This window comes from Sesamum indicum, linkage group LG4, assembly GCF_000512975.1.
Source record: "Sesamum indicum cultivar Zhongzhi No. 13 linkage group LG4, S_indicum_v1.0, whole genome shotgun sequence".
NCBI lineage: Eukaryota > Viridiplantae > Streptophyta > Magnoliopsida > Lamiales > Pedaliaceae > Sesamum > Sesamum indicum.
Genome location: NC_026148.1, coordinates 9,361,577 through 9,385,221, shown reverse-complemented (window position 1 = coordinate 9,385,221; position 23,645 = coordinate 9,361,577). Strand labels below are relative to the sequence as shown.

Sequence of the window (23,645 nt, the reverse complement as noted above, 5' to 3'; positions counted from 1 at the left end):
GCTATTTCAATTTGCAGCATCGATTCTTTTCATATCACATTTTTTTCATATCGCAACATCGCTCTTTTCATATCGCAGCATCGCTCTTTTCATATCATTTCTTTCTCATATCGCATCAAAGCTCTTTTTATTTCGTTTCACCTTACAGGCTTTTCAACACATCAAGGGGTATTCACACCACAATTATATTCAATTTCCACCACTCCCTCATTTCCACATATCACCATTCTTGTAAGCAACTAATAACGTAAAATAATATATCAACATATTCTCATATTCAGACATCCACAACACATCAAACAACAAACATAATATTTCAACGTAATTTCTCATTCCACGTACATAATATCGTTAATCAAATTAAATCATTCACCACTCATATATTTTCAGATAAATCAACGTCAGCATGAACCACAAATTTATAACCACTCATATATTTTCAGATAAATCAACGTCAGCATGAACCACAAATTTATATAACAGTAATACCACAAAGAAAAGGGACATATATAGATAATACTAATTATTTACTTAACTCTTACAACACTTTTATCTATCTAATAGGTAGTGGTTCGGTCCTTTCACTTTACCCCCATATCCTATAATGAGTTATACCACATACAGTTAATATAGCGAGAATATCGTAATTTCTTTTAAATATAATATTAAATATTATTCGTACAATTTCTAATAATTCTTTAATATTCCATATCTATCGAAATACAAATCTTCGTTCTAGTTCTTCTTAATAACTAGAGCTTCAAAAAAGTATTTATAGTTTATCAATTAATTCATAGAAATTCATTTAATCAAATCCCTTATATATTTATAACTATCACTTTTAATAACATCCTTAAATTAAATTATCATTAAAAATCTATTTTTCATCTTTAATAACATATTATTTCTTAAATACAATTTTCAGAATATTTCTACGAATTTTTTATCAATTTCTCGCTATTACATAATTTAATTAAACAATAATACATAGAATTGTGTAATTGGTTAATAATTCCGATAAAATTGTATAAATTAGCTATAGCAATATTCAAATTTAATAAATTTTATAATCTAATTAACCAACGATATCATTTTTATATTCGATTTGATATTTAGTTCGACACTATTTTAAATAGCCAAAATCATAAAATACTCCAATTAAATAGTACATCGCTCAATATAATCAATATTTAATAAACAAACTAATTAAATAATATAATTATATAAATTAATAAAAATTAAAATACAAATCTTGCCTCGTTGCATCAACTGTAGAAGAAAAGGGAAAATTGCACAAATTGTATTAATTATGGTTGGTGTGTGTGTATATATATATATAGGTATGTTTACCATGGGGAGATGGGGCGGTGGGTGATGGCCCACCCCTCCCCCCAATTCATTTTTCTTTCTTTTTCTTTTCTTGTCAATTTCTTTTATATATATATATGTATATATATTATTTACTAATATATATATATATATATATCATTTACATATATATATATTATTTACACAAATTGTATTAATTATGGTTGGTGTATATATATATAGGTATGTTTACCATGGGGAGGTGGGTGATGGCCCACCCCTCCCCCCCTATTCATTTTCCTTTTTTTTTCTCTTTCTTTCATATATATATATATATATTATTTATTTATATTAAATTTTTTTAAAATACTCATTACGTCCCTCCTAAATTTTCTTAATTAATATAAGTTATCACCAAATATTATAATGAACTTCAATTTAATTCGTTTGGGTTTTGTTATATTTCAATTATGATCTATAATTTATTTATTAATGAACAAAATTTTATAAGAGTTTACCAATTAATTTTTTATTTATGTATTATAATTTTTGACACGTCACGTAAGAAAAGAGTGTCGGTGGGTTTAGTGGAAAGAAGAAAATTGGAGACGGAGGATGGGGGGAAGAAGGAAATGGAGGTGGAAGGTGGGGGGAAAAAGAAAATGAGTTGATGGGGGAAGAGAAGGAGAAAAGAGGGTAAGTGGGGGAGTGAGCAAGGAAACTAGTTGGTGGGAGATTTATATATATATATTAGTTAATTATTTTTAGTAAAGACATTGGTTAATTGTTAATATAGTTATTTTATTTATTTATATAAAATATGAAAAATAAAATTATTACATCTTATATATGTATTCATTTTATTTTAATTAATTAATGTATAATATGTTACATATATATATATATACTTGCATACATATAATATAATCTGAGTCTATTGATTTCTTCAATTCAATCCAATTTTTAGAGGAACAAAAAATAAATGCATTAAATAAATTAAAAATAGCAAGTTAAAGTGTGTGATAATGAAGGTTAGAGTGGTTCACTCGGACTAAATTAGGTTCGGATATTACAATTTTGATAGAATAATTAATTTAATTTTAGGTTGAGCGTAAATGAAAATGAAATAAAGAAAGACTTATGAGTCAAGGGCTAACGTAATCCTTTGCCTTTTGCTTTTTCTCCACGCAGATGAAAACTCAAGCTCAAACAGTTAAAAGACATGTCCGAAATCTACGATAACTGGGAGAGGCTGTTGGCTGCCGTTCTGCGCCGGGAGCAGTTCCGGCGGCTCTGCAACCAGCACTCGAGAAATTCTAGCATCAGCTCATCGTCCTCGGGCTTCAGTTTCAGTTCGCCGCTGCACGACATCGAATTTCTTAACTTTTCGGTCCCCGGCGCCGCCACCTCCCATAATTCATCTCCTCAACAGCAAACTCATCGCCAGGCGGCCTTTATCTCGGAGTCTGTCTCTCCGGAAACAGCACCAATCAACGCAGGCCCGCTTGCAGTAATGTCCTTTTGATCATTTTTTAACTTTGAACTGATTTTGGCCACCATATGTGTTGTCTTTCCCTTTCACTCTGCTGACCCTGGAAAGTTTTTCCAGCTTTTTCACCGACTTCTGCATGTCTCCCAGACCTTAATTTATAAAGTGGTGCTCAAAGTGGATGTACATGATGACAGAGAATTCGGAAAGGCCCTCAAAGTAGTTTCTTCTTTTTCCGGTATTGCATTTTGCTGACCCTGGAAAGTTTTTCCAGCTTTTACACCGACTTCTGCTTGTTTCCCAGACCTTAATTTTTATGGTGCTCAAAGTGGATGTACATGATGACAGAGAATTCAGAAAGGCCCTCAAAGTAGTTTCTTCTTTTTCCGGTATTGCATTTTGCATTCCGTAATTTCTGTGGGATCATTAGATCACCGCGGTTCCCTATAATTCCTAAGTTCAAGATTCTTTTAAACCTCTGCAGTTCGGAGTTTGTTCCTGTAATAGCCGTCTTAATACTACTCTTGTTTTAATGTAGGGCTCCAGTCTGCTAATTGGGACAGCCCGCCGGAAAAGCTTACGTTAGTTGGGAATTTCGATCCAATTTCAATGGTCAAAAAATTGCGAAAATCATTGCGTACAGAAATAGTCTCAGTTGGTCCGGTATTGCATTTTGAATTCCGTAATTTCTGTGGAATCATTAGATCACCGCGGTTCCGTATAATTCCTAAGTTCAAGATTCTTCTAAACCTCTGCAGTTCGGAGTTTGTTTCTGTAATAGCCGTCTTAATACTACTCTTGTTTTAACGTAGGGCTGCAGTCTGTTAATTGGGACAGGACGTGGAAAGAGTTTACATTAGTTGGGGATTTCGATCCAATTTCAATGGTCCAAAAATTGAGAAAATCATTGCGTACAGAAATAGTCTCAGTTGGCCGAACAATGTTGCAATCTAGTACAGCTCCAGTTCAGTCCATGGCAGCAGCTTCAGACTCTGTTCCTGCTCCTCCATCATCTGTTCCAATCTAGTCCAGCTCCAGCTCAGTCCATGGCAGCAGCTTCAGACTCTGTTTCTGCTCCTTCATCATCTGTTCCTTCTCGTTAACGTGTTGCTCGTGTCATTTGTATAAAATCGCGCTTTACGTTTTTATTAGTTAGTGTTGGCAGATTAGTTGGCAAGTGATGTGGCAGTCAGTCGGTTAGTCAGTTAGATTAGTTGCTGTTCTTCTTCTTCATTTCGGGCTTTCTGTATGTATATTTAAATGGGCAGCTGTAACTTCTTCTTTGAATGAATGAAGAACCAAGTTCTGTTCATTCTTATTTTGCAATATCTTGGCTATTTATGCAGCGATTCATATTGGATTTTATCAAACAAAAGTGGGCTGATCATGTGCTTTCTCATGGAATATGTTTCTTTTACTGATAGCCGAAAGCCCTGCTTCACTGTCCTGTCAATACTTGAATAAAACCATGAAGTTTTCAGCCTTCTCTTTTATACATCTATGTGTAAACATCACTGTAAATTTCTTCCTTACAATAAATAATTGCCACAGCTGACACTAATACCTACAGCAGAAAATTTCCAGGCAAAATACATTATTACTTAGATACATTCTTGTCCAACATATCCACTACTTGTTCCATGGTTGGTCTGTCTTCCGGTTTATATTCCACACAAGATAAGGCTACGGCCAGCATCTCCCACATCCCTTGCTTCACAACAGGATTCTTCAGAAGCTTTTTATCAAACTCCAAAGAAGTCCATCCATCACGAGCATTATAAAGAGCCCAACCAGCAAACGTTAGATGCCTGCCAATGAAACGCAAAGGGGACCTTCCAGTTAGAAGTTCAATCAGCAGAACCCCAAAGCTGTAGACGTCAGAGGCCTGGGTACTCATCCCCACTTTCTTGTCCTCCGGAGCATTGTAATTCGTAATTATACAAGTGAGAACGCCGATATCAGAGATGCAGCCGTATTGTTCTGAGTTGAGGAAAATGTCGCACTTCACACCGTAAACGCGACTTCAAATACGAGCTCTCCGATCTAACCGATTAAGTTCGACCGTTCGATCAAGGGCAGGGATGAATTTGGGGGAAAATTGAAGGCTGCAGCTCAGAACGATGTCGTTTCAGACAAGCTAGGGTTCGATCAAAAGGGGGAAATTGCTGGAGATCCAATTGCCTCATCAAGCCCGATAGGTGGACACGTGGACCGCCCAGATTTCGCGACCTGAGCTGCGAGTTACAGCTACCCAAAAGCCTGAGCATTTTGTGCAGACAGCTCCTCCAGTAGTGAGGCTCGAGAGAGGACATTGTTGCCCCTTTTTGTCAGAAATTTTAATGTAATTGCAGTCATCATTTTGTTGTTTTTCATGAACAATATGTAAGGAACTGAGGCTGTGTAAGAGGGCAGGAGGAAATTGAATGAATTCTCTGTTTTCTCTCATCTTTGTCTCATTCTTTCTTCTCACCTCCTCTGCTTCTGCTCTAACACTCTGTCTGGATACTAAAATCATAACAGAAAATGTTGGAGGCCTTTATGTTTCCATGTACAACCATCGCACTCCTTAGTCCGTGGATATGTGCAAGACCCTTTGCTGCACCAATTGCGATTCTGAGACGGTTCCCCAGTCTAAGTGAACGCGATTCTTGCCTTTTCTTTCCAGGAAAACAGGATGAGAAAAATTGAGTGGCAATGATTATATTACTATCAGAATTATTGTAATTAACCAGATAACTAAATGAACATGCCATGTAACATTGTTTCCAGGCTTCCTTGAGGAAAGTATTCAAGAATTTCGAGGCATTCATCTTCATTTATGTAGTATCCCATCATCTTAACTATATTCTCATGCTCGATACCGGCACAAAGCTGAACATATCATGTGCCCAATTCTCTCTGCTAATTCTCTTCACCACAAACATAAAATCTTCTCTTAACCTCACAAGGTACGCATTTCCAAACGAGTCTATTGTGTCTCCAAGAGCGACGGAAGGAGCTATTAACAATTCTTCGACCCCCAATGCAAAGGGGGAACCCTTGAAAAGTACTAGCTGGCCCGATTCTTCTTTAGCCATCTCTTTTCTTACGCTAGCTTTGATATTGACTGAAATTATGAGTGGTCGATACATATCGAACATAAAAGTTCCATCTTCTCGGTACGAGAATCCACTCGGAAGTGGAGAAGCTAAGCTGAAACTTGAACTGAAATCTGAGGAAACCGATGATATGAAGCTTGGGGTTCTCGAATGGTCATGGCAGATTTTCCAGAGCTGCTCTCGGCGCAGCACAGCAGCCACCAACCTCTCTGTCAAATTCTCTATCAAGATGAACACACAAGCAAAGCCATTTTCTAAAAAATATGTGTATTCACAAAATCTGTTCACTCAAGGAACGGAGTAGCTGGGTTTAAATAACAGAGAAGAAACAGAGAAAAATATCCTAACAAACTAACAACAATGCCATGTAAGCAGCTAACTAAAAGACAAAATTGTAAAACAAAATGAGCTAAGTAAAATTGTACAAAAGCGAAAATAAAAAACACGACTACGTTAGAGAGAAGAGAAGCAACACATGAATCAGCAATTCTCCTCTGTAGATTGACAATCTTAACAGCCCCCCTCAAGTTGGACTTGAAGAGAAGTCAACCAAGCCCAACTTGGAGAGATGAATAGTGAGAGCAGGGCGAGCTAAAACTTTGGTGAAGCAATCAGCGAGTTGTAGCTTGCTTGGAACATGGGAAGGAAGAACGAACCCATCTTTGTACTTGTCACGAACTAAGTGACAATCGATCTCCAAGTGCTTCGTGCGTTCGTGAAATACGGGGTTGGCGACAATGTGGACAGCGGCTTGGTTGTCGCAATAGAGAGGAATCGGAGTCTGAATTGGAACCTGAAAATCCTTAAGAAGATATGAAATCACTGTAATTCGCAGACGGTCGCAGCAAGACTCCTATATTCAGCCTCTGCTGTGGAGCGGGAGACGGTAGGTTGCTTTTTAGTCTTCCACGAAATCAAGGCCGAACCCAAAAATACACAATAACCTGTGAGCGAATGTCGACTATCAGGGCAGCTAGCCCAATCAGCATCGCAATATCCAGTCAAAGAAAAAGAATTATGGGCAGGAAAAAAGAGACCTTTTGTAGAAGTCCCTTTGAGATATTTAACCAAGTGTAGAGCAGCAGCCAGATGTTCCTTGCAAGGACGATGAACAAACTGGCTCAGTTGCTGCGCCCCGTAAGAAACATCCGGGCGAGTAAATCCCAGGTATAAGAGCCTTCCAATTAAACGTCGATATGATTCTGGATCCTCCAAAACAGTTCCACAAGAACTTAATTTCAAACCTAAAGGCAGCGGAGTGTGCACAGGATTGGCGTTGTCAAGGCCAGAATCATGGATGATATCTTTGATGTACTTCTGCTGAGTGACTGAAGTACCTTCGGAAGAACGAGCAATTTCTAGACCGAGGAAGTATTTGGCATGCCCCAAATCCTTGATAGTGAAAAGACCATGCAAATAATCCTTTACAGGTTGAATGAGAGCTTCTGCAGAACTGGAGATTAGTACATCATCAACATAAACAAGGAGAAAAATCACCTCAGATTCAATAGACTTCGAAAATAAGCAGTGATCATTATGTGACTGCACAAAGCCGTAAGCAAGCAACTTGGTGGTGAATTCATGGTTCCATTGGCGAGAAGCCTGCTTTAGTCCGTACAACGAACGTTTGAGCTTGCATACTTGGCCTTGAGGTACAGAATAACCATCAGGAGGAAGCATGTAAATATCCTCATTCAAAAATCCGTGCAGAAAAGCATTATTAATATCGATTTGATGTAATGCCCATCCAAAACTAGAAGCAATAGCCAAGAAAAGACGTACGGTGACGGCTTTAGCCACAGGAGAAAAACTTTCAAGATAATCAATACCTTCGATTTGGTTATACCCCTTTGCAACAAGTCGTGCTTTGTACTTATCCACCGAACCATCGGGTTTTAGCTTCACCTTGTATACCCACTCCTATTGCCTTGCCCGTTTGTCAGAGGGAAGAGTAGTGACTTCCCAGGTATCATTTTCCTCCAAAGCAGTAATTTCGGCATCCATCGCTTGTTGCCATTCAAGAATGTCCTTGGCTTGTGCATATGTCCTTGGTTCCTGCACTATAGACAAAGCAGCCAAGAAACTCAAATGTGATGATGCAACAGAAAATGAAGGGGTTTGGCAATCTATGTAGGAATGGCAAACAAAATCCTTCAACCAACTTGGTTTATGAGAAGGCCTTGTTGATCTACGAGGTAAGGATGGGGGGGAGACAGCGAGACTAGGATGTGTATCAGCTGTAGAATTATCAGATGCAGAGGATGGAAAAGAAGTGGACAAGTTTCCAGAAGTAGTAGATGAGATTGCAGTAGATAAAGGTGCAGAGTTGATGGGTTCACAATCAACATTTATAGGTAAAGGAACAGGGCAATGCTCACTTTCCATTGTACAATTCTTATAGGGAAACACATTTTCATGAAAAATAACGTCTCTCGAAATGAGAACAGACCTTTGCTCAATGTCATATAGTTTATATGCCTTTTGACCGTGGACATAACCTATAAACACACACCTAGTAGCTCTAGGTTCAAATTTTGATTTGTGTGGCTGCACTTTTGCTGCATAACATAGGCAGCCGAAAGTTTTAAGAGGCTGATATGAAGGACTTGTTTTATACAAGAGTTCATAGGGTGATTTCCAATTGAGAGTTGGGGAAGGCAAACGATTAATGATAAAGGTGGCAGCGAGAATGGACTCTGCCCAGAAATGTTTTGGAAGATGAGATTCAAACATCAAAGCTCTAGCGACTTGGAGTAAGTGTTTGTGCTTTCGTTCTACGACCCCATTCTGTTGCGGTGTATAGACACATGATTTTTGGTGTACAATACCATGATTTTTTATTAGCTCTTGACAAGAGGATGCAAGAAATTCTGGACCATTATTAGTCCTTAGACTTCTAACTTGTAATCCGAATTGAGTTTGGACTTGCTTGATGAATGATGACAAGAGAGATGTTGTTTGAGATTTGTATCGCATAAGGTATGTCCAAGTGGCTCTAGAATAGTCATCAACAAGTGTGAGAACATAATGACATCCTCCAATGGAGGGTTGTTTGTAGGGACCCCATTTATCAACGCGAACTAATTCAAAAAGAATTGAAGATGTGGATGTACTTGAGGGAAATGGTGTTCTAGCTTGCTTAGCAAGTGGACAGACATGACAGACAGGTGGTTCAATGCTTTTATTTAGATTCAAGCTAGAAATATGACTGAGTACATTAGCAGAGGGATGTCCAAGCCTCTTGTGCCACAATTCATATGCATCATGTACATGGGAAAGGAGCAATGATTCAGATACAGAGTTAGAATAAGATGCCTTGTTCATAGGTGAAAAAGAAAGTGTGTCCAGATAGTAAAGTTTTCCTATTTGCTTGCCTATAGCTAAGACTTTCTCAGTCCTCCGGTCCTGCAGCAAGCAAAGATTATTAGAGAAAGAAAAACGAATAGGTAAGGCTTGGCAGAGTTGAGAGACAAATGGCAGGGTATGTTGAAAAATAGGAATGTGAAGAACATGTTCAAGGATGATATTGTGTGACAGTTTTACAGTTCCTGTATGTGTAGCATCAGTGGTATTTCCATCAGGCAAAGAGATGATAGGAGTAGGGTGAATGGGAGCTAAGGAATCAAGTAATGTAGCATCACCACACATGTGTCTCGTAGCTCCAGTATCTATAATCCATGAACCTGAAACATGCGTCCTTGTCATGTCCCATCTTGCCACAACTCTCACAGGTTAAATGTCTCTTATCAGTAACTTTCTTCTTCCCAAAGGTTTTATAAACATAGCTGCGATCATGTTCCACATTTCTCACATACATTGCTGTATTAACCCCTGTGTCCATAGACTCTAAGTGTATCTGTCTCTGCCTTTCGACTCGCATAACCATGGAGTATGCTTTATCTACATGAGGCAAAGGTTCCATCACCAATATTTGACTGCGCACTCCATCAAAGGAGTCATTTAACCCCATAAGAAATTGGATTAAATGACCTGCCTCAGTCTGCACTATGTTTCTATCGTTGCTACCACACATACATAGTCCACAAGTGCATGAAGTAGTAGGTATTAGACAGCGTATTTCATCCCATAGTTGTTTCAGTTTAGTGTAATATGTCGCCACACTCATATTTCCTTGTGTCATGGAATTGATTTCTCTCTGTATTTGATACAACAATGGACCGTTAGACTCACCGTATCGTGCTTCGAGCTCCAGCCATAAAGCTCTTGCTGAAGACGTATATAGGTAGGCATTGACTATATCCTTAGATATAGTGTTCAGTATCCAGGTTAGAACCATGTAATCTGTTGTCCTCCATTGCCGCATCTCCTCAGTACCTTCTCGTGGTTGCACACAGGTTCCATCGATAAAGCTCAACTTGTCTCTGCCGCCTAACGCTATGCGTACCGCTCTGCTCCAGGCTAGCCAGTTGTTCCCATTCAGAGGCGCAGAGATGATAGGCAAAGGAGAGTACTCCAAATGAAGCAGCTTCGCATGGTTCTGTTCACCTCCAGATCTCATGTCTGCTGGTGTTGATTTTGCCGTTCCTCCTCGTAAATCAGCCATCATCTATTTTAGGTTTGTATAATGTTTTTCACCAATAGAGATATACAGAGACCATCAGCACGATGGCTCTGATACCATGTCAAATTCTCTATCAACAACAGATGAACACACAAGCAAAGCCATTTTCTGAAAAATATGTGTATTCACAAAATCTGTTCACTCAAGGAACGGAGTAGCTGGGTTTAAATAACAGAGAAGAAACAAAGAAAAATATCCTAACAAACTAACAACAATGCCATGTGAGCAGCTAACTAAAAGACAAAATTGTAAAACAAAATGAGCTAAGTAAAATTGTACAAAAGCGAAAATAAAAAACACGACTACATTAGAGAGAAGAGAAGCAACACATGAATCAGCAATTCTCCTCTGTAGATTGACAATCTTAACACTCTCCCAGTTGTCATAAATTGCCGACATCTTGGATCAGATTTGCAAGTCTGAAATCCTAACAGAAAGGTTGATGCTTAAGTTTCCAGGAGAAGAAAAACCAGGAAAAGAAACTGAAATATCGTGGAAGCTACGACGGAAGACAACTCCCTCATGGAGTTCACACTCAACGCGTTCTTCTGTTTGCCAAAATAAAACAATGTCTGAGAAATTGAAGGAAGCTTCATTTTTAGTTTCTCTTAATATAGTTAATGTAAGACTACTACTAAACCATCGAAAAAGAGAATAGAAAAGTTGTAAGCCGACTGATTAAAAGCATGTCTTGGTTGTCCTTCACTTTGATTGGTGAAAATAATACACTTGTCTTTGAAAACCTCTGTATTCTCAATTGTATATAAAAATATGGGGTTAAATACAATTTATCCCTTTCTGTTAATAAAAAAGTCTCCGTAAAAAAGTAAAGTGTCAATTTATCTCTCTCGGTTAATAAAAAAGTCTCCGTAAAAAAATAAAGTGTAATTTATCCCTTTGTAATTTAAAAAATATGGTAATTTACCTCCCTCCGTAAATTTTCACAATTTCATTATTTTTTAAATCACAAGGGTGTAAATTGCATTGTGTTTTCTAATAGAGGTTTTTTTGTACTTTTTCATTAACACAGGGGTAAATTACATTTAACCCTAAAAATATGAGTACATTACCTTATATCTTCTCAATAAAGATATCAAGTATAATTTGCAGACCAGTTTCCTCAATTGCATTTGGTGTTCCAGGCTAGGACTACATGGAGATGAGAAACATGTTACATTGTTGCAATAACTAGATGTCTGATGTCGTGTTGATGCTAGAAAATAAATAAAACCATTGTTCTTCTTATGTTATCTTAATAAGATTATTAAGTAACTTTCTTCCTTCAAATAAATAATTGCAACAACTAACAGTAAAACCTACATCCGAAAAATTCCAGACACAAGATTTTGCTTAAAAGATATGGTACTCCAGCATATCTACTACTTCTGCCATGGTTGGTGCTACTTCCCGTGAAACTGATGATATGATACTTGGGGTTCTCGAGTGATCATGGCAGATTTTCCACATCAGCTCTCTGCGGAGGACGGCAGCCACCAACCTCTCCCAGTTTCTTGACATGTTTGATCCAATCACCAGCCTGATGTCCTAATAGAAAATTGATGCAAAATTTCAGGAGTAGAAAATCAGGTAAATGAATTGAATAGATTCTTGAAGGGATTGCTTGTTGAAATCGTCAAAATTAATTATTAATTTGAAAATTATAATAATAATAGAATCAGGTCGAATTTTTGGGAACTATTGATTAATTTCTCAATTTCAGTTGTAGTAATCCAATGGGGGATTTTGGATTGAGAACTACTAGTAATTAATATAAACTAAACAAAAAGTAGAGATAAAATTACTAGGAATAATCAGTAGAGAAAGATTCCAACTCAAAGGAGTGTATCACCCAATTATTTTATGTTAATCATTAATCACACAAGAATAATTTTACAACTCAACATTCAATTTTGAAATCGATGTAATAAATTTTTGTTTTCCTGTTGTAATGGATTTGACTCAAGCATTTAACTCAAAACTTATTATCCTACTAACTGGACACGATAACATCCCATATTGATTCAACAATAGCATGTGTATCAGTGAAAACAATTGAACCTAGATCAAACAATTAAAATAGCTGTAATAATCTAACCTAATTTTCTTGTCCCTACAAATAAATCTTGCAAAGCACTAATTAACTTGAGTGCTACTCATACCATTCATTCATGACAATTACGGATTACTGAACTCATGGACAACAATAGAACAATTAATATTGAGTTGAATTGGTTAGATCGATCTACCAATAATAACTATTCATAAACAGTAAATTAAGACAAAAAATACTCGACGAAATCAGATAAAATCAAGATCTCAAAACATAACCATTGAATTCCACGTGTTCCTTGAATAAAACATGAGGATTAGCTACAGATCATGTGTGCAGAAAATTCTAAAATTCTATAAAAAAAACTTAAATTAAAAAGAAAGGAAGAGATGAGAGATGATCTAAATTAAGATAGTTATAAAATATGGAATTGGATTTATGGTCTTCCAACTTAACAGAATGGAAAAGAAAACAAATCGCAGTAACAAATCTTTTCATATTTCCCACTTTTGTGCACACAGACTTGAGCATTGTCACGCCTAATTGAGTATCAAGTCAATTGTTGTCCTCCCTTCTCTTCTCTTGACATAACAACTTCTATATTAAAAAAATATATATAATTCAAAATGTATGCACTAAAATTCTTTCAAAATACTCAAAAATAAACATGCATACAAGTGTTGAATTGTAACTTATCGTGAAGCTTCAGGAAAAGGGAGCCCTTCTAAGGTTCAGCGGCAACGGGTTATTGCATTTTGACAGAAAAAACAATGTGTAAGAAATTGAAGGAAGCTTTGTTTTAGTTTCTCTAATTTAGTGTGTCTGAGTGGCCTGATGTTACGTGGAGCGCATCCACTCCTTCTTTAATTTTCTTTTCTGGTTGGTGAAATGGGGAAACATATACTTCTCTTTCAGAACAGAAGCCTTCAATAAATAACAAAGTCAATGCGTACTTGTGTATTAATCTAACTTCTGAAATCGTATGAATGAGTTCAAGTATTGCATCTTGAACTGTATAATCTTGATAATTTGTTGAAGGGGAGATAAGATCATGTCTATGATCTATGACAACTGGGAGAGGCTAGTAGCAGCCGTGCTAAAGAGAGAGGAGATTAGGCAACTATGCCTTCAGCCATCGAGAAGCCCCAGCATCTGTTCTGAATCTTCGGATTGCAGTGCCAGTTTCCAGTCGAGAGATGTGCGGTTACGGAAGAGAGTGGCTTCTGTTGGGAAGCCAGTTCCCAAGGTAGTTTTCGTTGGGGGATCTAGTCCAGATTTTCGCCTAAAAGATATTGTGAAGTTCTGCCATGAGCTGGGCAATGGAACATTTTGGACTTCGTTCCTCGGTGAATTATTGCAGGATGTGGAAGTCTCAGACCAAGAACTTCTGGTTAGTGGAACTGAAGTGGTAATCAAGCTATGGAAGAAAGTGAAATTGCCAGAAGAAGAATTCAAGCAGCAGATGAAGATTTTTGGAAATTGTAGGCATGAAAATGTGGCTGCACCATTGGCATACTACTTCTCGGAAAAGGCTAATGGAAAGCTCATCGTCTATGATTACCATAGCCAAGGAAGTGTGTCCGACATGTTACTCGGTACAATCAAAACCATAAATCATATTGCATTCACAATGTTCTCTATCGCTTCTCTCAGATCTCTTGTCCTTTTTTGTTTAAGTGTTGGGGGTAAATTATCTTTTCCATCCGACGAAGAAGGAACTTTTCCCTTTTTTTTTTTTTTTGTCCCCTATAAATAATAAACTATCAATTACACTCTCTTTTATATGAAAAATAGAATTCAAAAAATCCCGCAAGGCCAGAATTGGTGGTACACGCACGTTGACTGTGATTATGGGTCTGCAAAGTTTTTTTTTTTTTTGAAAAATTTTGCCCTTCTCTCCAATCTATTATATATAATATTATATAATAATATATAATATTTAATTTGTTAAATTATAACAAATTTTATATAATATATAAATATTGATTAATAATAAAATATTATTTTATATGTAAATTATAATCATATTAATATTTTTAATATAATATTCTTTTAATTAAATTAATTAAAATTAATTTAAAAACAATGGTTGAATTACTCTTTTTCGTCCCATAAAGAGTGGATTTTTCCTTTTAGTCCCACGTTTTGTGCGATTTTCTTTTTAATCCCATATTTTTACGGACTCTTCATTCTTCCGTTAAAATTTGACGGAAAATGGGATTTGAAACTAAGTTGAAAATTTTTGGGTAAAAAATGGGATTAAAAAGAAAAAATTCCTTCTTTAAGGGACAAAAAAGGTAATTTAGCCTTTTAAGCCTAGAGACAATCTCAACCAAAGAAACTGAGATTGTTAATCCTTTATTCTAATTCATAAGGTGAACATGCAGGGAAATCGCCTACACCCAACTGGGAAACTCGTCTAAGAATTGCAATTGGTGCAGCACGGGGCATTGCTCATGTCCACGCACAGTCTGGTGGGAAACTAGCCCACGGAAACATAAAGGCATCTAATATTTTTCTCAACTCTCAACAGTATGGCTGTGTGTCTGATTTTAGTTTGACAGGGATCATGGCTAAGCCACGACGAGGCAATCCATGGTATCATACCCCGCCATACGGTCCCGCGAGTATATCCCAGGAAATTGATGTGTATAACTTTGGAAATTTATTGCTTGAACTTCTTACTGGTAAGTCATCCATGGAGGCGCATGGTTTTGAGGATGATATGGACCTGGAAACATGGGTTCGTTCCATCAAATCCCAGGATTGGACTTCTGAGTTGTTTGATCAATGTCTCAGAAGACCAATCAGGAATGAAAAGGATATGATAGAGATGGTGAAAACAGAGATTCCAGGCGTTGATTTAGAGGTCCAGGATTCAGTCACAGATTGGGAGGCACTGAGAGCAATTCTTCGCTCGCATTTTCGCTCGATGGCCCGTGTTCCAGCTGGCTACTTCACAGCTCAGGACTTGGCGGAGATGATAGAAATGAAGCGTGTTGCAATGAGGTGCTTGAGAGATAGGCCTAAGATGACTGAAGTAGTTTTGATGCTAGAGAATATCAAAGCAAGTCTGAGTAATAGGAAACCAGAACATGACCGATAAGAATTCAATATTAGTGAGAGACCTTTGATTTGGATGTGTGTTTTGACTAAAATAATGTTATGAATTGTTTCCATTTCGAAATATGAAATATATGAGAAAATCATTTGAAGATTTTCCTTTTTCCCTCTCTTTTCTTCAGTTTTTTCTGCATCTCAAATATCTATATCCAAGTTTTTTCTAACTCCTCTGGAGTTCATTTCTGATGGTGTCTTATTGAAATATGGATATTATATAATGATACGTTTTATGTATGAAACTGGGGTCATATATATTTTCTTGCTTCGTACTCGTCTTGACCATGCTGTTTCTGCTATTCAGTTTAGAAAATGGTCTATTGATCTAATCGCATTTTGTTCTTATTTCATGTGATTATACTTTTATTACGAATAATCTGATTTATGAATGATAAGTATCGTTATTCATTGTCAATAATATTTGCCTAATCAATCGAACTTCCAATTCCGTAATTGTTTGTTTAGTTCAATAACTAGTGGTAACACAATATAATTGATTATGTAAAAGTTTTAGATTATGCTGTGGAGAATGTACAATTTAACTTATATAAATACTCATAGGAATTTATTGGTTAAAATTGAGTCTTTCTAGTTCTTAATGCTGTCACTAAATTAAATCTTGAAAATGTTCCCGAGATTATTTACTGATTAGGGATTTAGTTAATCGACGTTCCTTGACTGTCCAAAGGTAAGGTTGTTAGGTCGTACTAATGGTCATAACCAATTTATCTATCATGAATGATTGTCGTCTTTGCATACATAATCGACCATAGAATTAAGCATGATCTTGTTTTTTAACTAAAATATCCTTATTATATTTATTCTTCTTGAAATACTCTTTTCTTCTATTTAATTTTAGATCTAAATTTTTAATCAAAACTCCTTTATTTTTATTAAATTTCTACTTTTGAAGGAATTAATTTAAAATTAATTTTCGTGAATTCGACCCTACTTATCACTTTCACAAATTTTTAATAAAATAATATTTTTAATAAATTCGACATCAATCATCTATGAATTTCCCATCTTTTTCCGATGCCTAACCGGAACAAGTTTTGGATTTTTTTTTTAAGTGAAAAAGAAAGAAATCTGCAACAAAGACAAGAATGTGTTCTATTTAAAATATCAAATATATAAGAATAACTCCGTCTTTCATTAATAAAAGTAGTTGCAATGATTCAAATCAATCTCTAAGCATACCAAACCATTAGCATTTTTTCAGGACTCGAGTTCGGGGCAGATGTCACGAATCTATGACAACTGGGAAAGGCTTGTGGCAGCTGTTCTACGGAAACAGCAGCTATGGGAACTTTTCCATGATCAGTCGAGGAGCCCCAGTATACTCTCTGAGTCATCTGATTTTAATTCCAGTTTCTATTTGACTTCTTCTCTTCATGATCTGCTCTTTGACTTTCCAAGTCCCGGAAGTTCATCTTCATATTCTGAAGGTCCCGTTGCAGAGTACAAAGTTCAGTCCACCCTTTGAACTGGAAGATCTGTTGAGGGCTTCTGCGAAGTATCTTGGGAAGGGGACGTTCGGGAGCGCATATGCCGCTGCTCTACATTACGGGACTAAGATTGTGATAAAGAGACTGAAGTTGGTGAGTGTTTCTGAACCACAATTCAGACGACACATGGAGGTTGTTGGGAATATCAGGGATGAAAACGTCACCACCTTAAGGGCTTACTTCTGTTCCAAAGATGAAAAGCTTTTGTTATATGATTGTTATAGTAACGGCAGCGTCTCCTCACTGTTACACGGTATGTTTAGTTCTGTAACTTCATTTTCTATTACTGTGTTCTTACTTTTGGTATCTCTGACGACTGTGATCTGATGCATCATTTTCATGTTCCCAGGGGAAAATGGCGAGAATCGGGCTAGTGTAGACTGGCCAACCAGAATGAGAATTGCTGTTGGTGCAGCAAGGGGTATTGCCCACATACACACACAAATTGGTGGGAAGCTTGTCCATGGAAACATTAAAGCTTCAAATATTTTCCTGAATTCACAAAGGTACGGCTGCATATCTGATCTTGGGATGGCATACGTGGCGGCAACGGCGTTCATACCGAATTCATACTGCTATGCTCCAGAAGTCGAGAACACTCAAAATGTATCCCAAGCATCTGATGTCTATAGCTTTGGGGTTTTGCTGCTTGAACTTCTTACTAAAAAATCTCCTGTACAAGTCAGTGGCAGTGAAGCTGTCGATTTAGTCAAGTTGGCTAATTCTGTTAATCGTAAGAAATGGATTGCTAAAATATTTGATACTGATGTACAGAAGAATCGTACTGTAGAGAGACAGATGGAAAAGATGTTGCAAATAGGCATGATGTGTGTAGCAAAATCCCCTAAGAGAAGACCAAGAATGTCTGAAGTTGTGAAGGTGATAGAGGACAGTATGTTGATTATGGTAAATCAGTTTTCTGTAAGAACAAAAATGAACAAACTGATGTTTTTTGAGGATGCTCGTTACACATTTGACCTTGAGGATCTGCTGAGGGCTTCTGCTGAGGTGCTTGGAAGGGGAATGTTTGGGGTTTCATACAAGGTAATACTGGAGAACGGAATAACAATTGTCGTAAAGAGGTCGAAGGAAGTGGTTGTTGCAAAAAAAGAATTCCAGCGGCATATGGAGGTCATGAGCAGGATGCAGGGGCACGAAAATGTTTCTGAATTAAGGGCACACTACTATTCAGTGGACGAAAAGCTATTGGTGTATGATTATCACAGTCAGGGCAGTGTATCTGCCTTGCTACATGGTGTGCAGAAGATTACTACTACTTCGCCTTGTTCTTTCATGGTCTTTGCAATTTCCTCATAATTTGATGCACTTTTGTGAACTTTGCAGGGAAACGAGGTTCAGGCAGGAAACCTTTAGATTGGAAGGCTCGATTACGAATTGCAATAGGTGCAGCAAGAGGGTTTGCTCACATCCACAAGCAAGATGGCGGGAAATTTTTGCATGGAAATATAAGAACTTCAAACATTTTCCTAAACGAGCAACGACATGGCCGTGTCTCCGATGTTGGATTGGCAACATTGTCGAGCCCAACTACATTATTAGTTATGAGAACTGCTGGATACTGTGCCCCTGAAGTCATGGACATCAAGAAAATATCCCAAGCTTCCGATGTCTACAGCTTTGGAGTTGTACTACTCGAACTCATCTCTGGAAAGAGGCCTATCCACACGACTGGTGATGGCAAGGTCATTTCACTAGTCAGGTGGATTGAAACTGTTATACGGGAGGAGTGGACAGATGAAGTGTTTGATGCTGAGCTTCTGAGGTATCAGCATGACAATGAGGCTATGCTACAATTGCTGCAAATAGCAATGGGTTGTGTTGATAGTGTCCCCAAGCGCAGGCCTAAAATGGCTGATGTATTGATGGAGCTGGAGGCGATTAGTGAAACTGAAACAGTGAGCAGCCCTTCTGTAGAATAAAGATTGGGGGATCAGTTCGCGTTGGAGCCTCTTGTTTCACTATATGTAAGTCTGGTAGGACTTGTTTGTCCAATGTTCCGGTGGATGTCTGTGAATTGAGTGCATGCAATTGGTGCTTCTTGAGTTGGTCTCAAAAAGTTAAAAGTGAGATTAATAGATTTTGGCATTAGAAAATGAAAATGTTTCCAAGATGAAACCCAACCAACTTGTAAATAAGTCGTCAAGCTTGACTTTGGTACACACTAAGGACAACACAAAAAAAGACGTGAGAATAGAAGTCCTTTGGTGCACACACAATTTCTTTCGTTGTCCTACGTCCAGTCCTTCGTAGAAATTTCTGCGAAACTTAATATTATTAAGCTCACGGCAAAGTTCATCGACTTCAAACGTTATATAGTGTGTTATTGACTTGATTGATTTCAATCATCTGGGAAAGAGAAGACTTTGAAGCTTCAGAAGAGATGAGCAAAGTGTACGATGACTGGGAGAGGCTGGTCCAGGCCACGCTTCGAAGAGATGAGCTTTGGCGAATCTGCCACGACCATTCCAGGACCCCGAGCGGTGGCTCCACTACTTCCGGGACCAGTCAAGGCTCAAGTTCCCCTGTTCCTGAGGTGGCGCCTAAGAGTTCACGTACACGGGTTTCACCCTTGAATCACCAGAATCAACAAAACGGGGCCAAATTCAACAACAAAGAGTCTCTGAGAAGAGGGAAATCAAGAACTCGTATGGACACGAGTGTCGGCTCCACTAGTTCTGGTTCAGGTTCTCCCGTTCTTGAGGTGGCTGTCAAGAGTTTAAGCACATGGGTTTCGCCTTTGAACCACCGGAGTCAACAAGGTGAAGCCATATTCAATAACGAAAAGTCTCTGAGGAGAAGGAAATCAAGAATCCGTTTGGATCGATGGATTTTGACTCGATGGCGTTCCATTACGTTTAGGACCCAACCAACTGATGCATAACTTGACCAAGAAGTCAAGTTTTTGTGGAGTTAATAAGCTGTTGAAAGCAAGTAATTTCCTCGATCGCCTATGATTTGTTCTTTTTATTCATTTGTTAGCCAGTACCCTTAGAACTTTTTTGCAAGTGTGTCTTTTCTTCTCTCTAGCATTTGTTTTCCATTTTCATTCTTATAGCTCAATTTCTCCATTCGACGTCCCAACAAATCCTTCCAAGCTAAAAGCATACAATATCAAATGCCTAAAAGTATTTAACAGTAAAAAATAGAGATCCAAAAAAGATCTTGGTTGTGGGCCTGGTGTCACAAACTTTGATTAAGAGGTCAGTCTCATGGGCACACAAGTATGCTAAAACAGGTGGCTACATTTATGTATTTGAATTCAAGGGTTGAATTCTTTTACAAAGTAAAGGCCATTTTGATTTAAATCACAATCCTTCGAAAATTTGGTTGTGCTTCAATGATTGATCTGGTGGTCATTTTCAAACCTTACTACCCTTTCTCAGAGTTGTGCTGTATCTTTCCTTTATCACAAAAGTCTATGCAACTGCTGTTTTTCTCGAATTTTCTTTCAGATGCAATCAAACATCATCATGATCGGGGCTATTAAAACTCTATGAAACTGTGTTGGTTTGATCTTTAAGCTCAAGCGAAGATGGTTAAATTTTACGACAACTGGGAGAGGCTAGTGGAAGCTGTGATGCGTAGAGAACAGCTCCGGACTCTTAGTCTATCAGATTCAAGAACCCCCAGCGCAAGATCACTCGATTCAGATTTTAGTTTTAGTTCAAGTTCTCAGTATGATGAGGTTTCTTTTAGAATCACTCCATCTCCTCTGCACCCAGATTCAGTTAAGCTTAGACTCGAACAAAGTCTTAAAGAAGGGAAACAGAGAGGAAATGGAAAAGCGCCTGCAAAGAGGAGAAGTGCTATGTGGAAAGGCCTGTCAATATTTGTAAGACTGATTGAATTAGGTGTATAACATCTCATTGTCTACAATGTTTTCTATGTTTATGGATCTCATTCCGTTCCTTAAAGATCGGAGACTTGTTTTTCATTTGAAACAGAGTGGTTTCTCCTCCAAGAAGGACTATGGCAGAGAGGAAATAGAGATTCAATGGGCTAATAAAGCTCAGAGAACACTGCATGGCCTTGAACCAATGAAAACAGCTGGTGTTTCTAGCAAGAAGATCTATGAAGATCTTTCTCTGCCGGCAGAAAAGGACAAGAAGAGAGCTGAGTTTGCAAGGTTCGTATCCGCTTGTTTATTCAGGTTAACACTTGTAAAGGTAACCTCTTTGTGCATATCCGGACACGAACTTTATGATATTTTCTTTGTTTCTTTTTTAGGCTTCAAGAACTGCATACTCTCAAGGGTCATATTGAATCAGTTATGAAAGCAAAAGGCCTCGATATCAACTCAATTGATCATTACTACACAGTTTGAAGACGGAGTAGACTTGGCAAAAGATGAATGCATAAACTGGAAGCTTTAGAATGTGAAGAACAGAAACACCCGCCTTAATTACTAAAGCATCCTTGTTTATGTTGAAGGTCTCCCATTTTTTGCTCTGCATAGTTTTCGTCCTCCGGAAACTTTCGGTTGTGGTTCTATTGTTCGGTTATACCTATCTATGATGAAATGAATGCAATTTATCTGCAAAAAGCCAAAAACTGATGTTCTCGTCTCTATGTTTTGTATCACCTTATGCTCTTTTTCTTTTTTTCAATCTATATAGTCCAACAGTAAGAAACCGTCAACTAGGATCCTGCTGGTTCATGAACTGTGTCTATCAATAGAAACTGATTTTGTAGTATACCAAGTCTTATGAAGATCTATTCCCTGGAACTGTCATTTTGTTCGTTCCACATTGAGTGAAGGGTCGAACGAGTACTGACCTCTATTCCCTACAGCAACAACTCCTGGAGATTTCAAAGAGAAATTATGTCTTCTGGACTATTACTGATTGCTTTATTTTTGCTGAGCTTATCATAATGGAAACTTGCTGCAGTGCTTATGTTCAGTAGTGAGGTAGGAGTCTCCACAGAAGAGGAGGCAAATACTGAAAACTGAAAGGACTTTCTGTGTTAAAGCCCAAATAGACATGTCTCGGATCTACGACAACTGGGAGAGGTTGGTGGCAGCCGTGCTGAAGAGAGAGCAGATTCGACAGCTCTGCTACGCCCCCTCCAGCAGCTCAGGCAGCACCCTCTCATCAGATTTCAGTACTATCTCAACTTCTCAACCTGATGAATCTAGTCAAATTGAGAATGAGTTGACTGAACCATACAAACCAGGGGTGCATGTTACACTTGAAGCCTCTGGAGATGAAAGCATAAAGGTCAAACGGGTACGCTTCAGGTATGTCCTTTTGCCTGAGTTTGGAGAAAAAAATCTTAGAATGATTAGTTTTGTTTTCTTTCAACATATATTATCTTCTCTTCCCTTTTGCCTATTGTTGTGTATGCAGCCCGAGAAAATTCAACGAAAAAGAAGCAGAGACCTGGTGGCTTAACAACAGAGACAAAGTTTACAAGAAATATAATGATCTAGCAGCGCTTGCCCAACTTAAGAAATTATCAATTTCGGGCAAGGCTGGATCTGCCTCAATTGTTACATTTCTCGATATAAGGGAAGAAAGTAATGAACAGCCACTATCTCAGACCACATTTGACCAGAACATGAAATCCAGAAATTCAGAGGTCGAGGGAACTGCTAGTCACATTGCGGATGTGTGGATTGAAACTTATGAACCTGGGGTGCATGTAACACTTAGCGCCTTCAGAGATGGAAGTAGAGACATCAAACGGATACGATTCAGGTACTTATCTTTCGCCCTAATCTTTTTGTCTTAAAATGAGTGTTTCACTATTTGAATGCTAAACTATGTTAACATCAAGTTAAATAGGTGAAACTTTTATATATAGTTTCAGTTTTACCATCGGAAGTAGCTAAAATTCTATATTTTCTTAAGTACAAAATGCCTTTTTTCTTTCTGATCAGTAGTGCGACAATGCTTTAAGGGTTAAACTAAAATCTATGAAATTAAATACAATTCCACTAGATAACTTCTACCATCTCTTTTCTCTATAAATAAACTGTTTTGTTGTCATGTGCAGCCGGAGAAGATTCCGGGAGCACGAAGCAGAAGCCTGGTGGCTGGAGAATCGAGAAAAAGTTTACAAGAAATACAGTGTCATCCATCCTTAGCCTGAATCAGGCAACAACCAGTTTGCAGTTTGCTGGTCTTAAGAATCAGTTTACTTTGTTTCTGTTTCAGGCTTCGGGAATTACACACTCTCAGGGGTCATATTGAATCAGTTATAGATGAAAAAGGCCTGGATATTGATTTAGGTCATCATCACTATACAGTAAGAAGACAGACTAAACCGGGCAAAAATGAGTACATAAGCTGGAAACTCAAAATCTGAAGAAGAGAAAGACTGCCTTAATTGCTAAGGAATCCCAGTCTATTCGGAAGCTTTCCTATTTCTTTGCAGTGTATTGTTTCTATGTTTCAGATTAGATTATACTATTATTCTGTTTTTCCGAGTCCCAAATGAATTAATGACTTTACCTGCAAAAAGTGAA

General features: G+C 37.7%; 4 protein-coding genes across 5 annotated transcripts; all 4 read left to right on the top strand.

Annotated features, from left to right (window-relative positions):
* LOC105160393 lies at nt 2,466-4,109 on the top strand. Of its 2 annotated transcripts, XM_011077746.2 has the most exons (5): nt 2,467-2,818; nt 2,918-3,016; nt 3,102-3,186; nt 3,336-3,460; nt 3,610-4,109. In XM_011077746.2, exons 1-5 carry the CDS (start codon nt 2,531-2,533, stop codon nt 3,655-3,657), a joined length of 645 nt encoding a protein of 214 aa, XP_011076048.1. In that variant the 5' UTR covers nt 2,467-2,530; the 3' UTR covers nt 3,658-4,109. The 2 variants fall into 2 exon arrangements, with proteins under 2 accessions (XP_020548876.1, XP_011076048.1); XM_020693217.1 differs by lacking the exon at nt 3,102-3,186 and having other exon boundaries at nt 2,466-2,818; nt 2,918-3,035.
* LOC105160394 (probably inactive receptor-like protein kinase At5g41680) lies at nt 13,247-15,723 on the top strand. The gene is made up of 2 exons (XM_011077748.2): nt 13,247-14,122; nt 14,915-15,723. The coding sequence occupies exons 1-2, from the start codon at nt 13,579-13,581 to the stop codon at nt 15,631-15,633; spliced, it is 1,263 nt and encodes a 420-aa protein (XP_011076050.1). The 5' UTR covers nt 13,247-13,578; the 3' UTR covers nt 15,634-15,723.
* Nucleotides 16,888-23,625, top strand: LOC105160680 (probable inactive receptor kinase At5g58300). The gene is made up of 8 exons (XM_020693494.1): nt 16,888-16,984; nt 17,067-17,408; nt 17,505-18,410; nt 18,500-21,008; nt 21,121-21,302; nt 21,404-22,415; nt 22,525-22,875; nt 23,174-23,625. Exons 1-4 carry the CDS (start codon nt 16,888-16,890, stop codon nt 19,093-19,095), a joined length of 1,941 nt encoding a protein of 646 aa, XP_020549153.1. The 3' UTR covers nt 19,096-21,008; nt 21,121-21,302; nt 21,404-22,415; nt 22,525-22,875; nt 23,174-23,625.
* On the top strand, nt 22,159-23,264 carry LOC110011218 (protein Brevis radix-like 2). The gene is made up of 3 exons (XM_011078162.1): nt 22,159-22,415; nt 22,525-22,875; nt 23,174-23,264. The coding sequence occupies exons 1-3, from the start codon at nt 22,159-22,161 to the stop codon at nt 23,262-23,264; spliced, it is 699 nt and encodes a 232-aa protein (XP_011076464.1).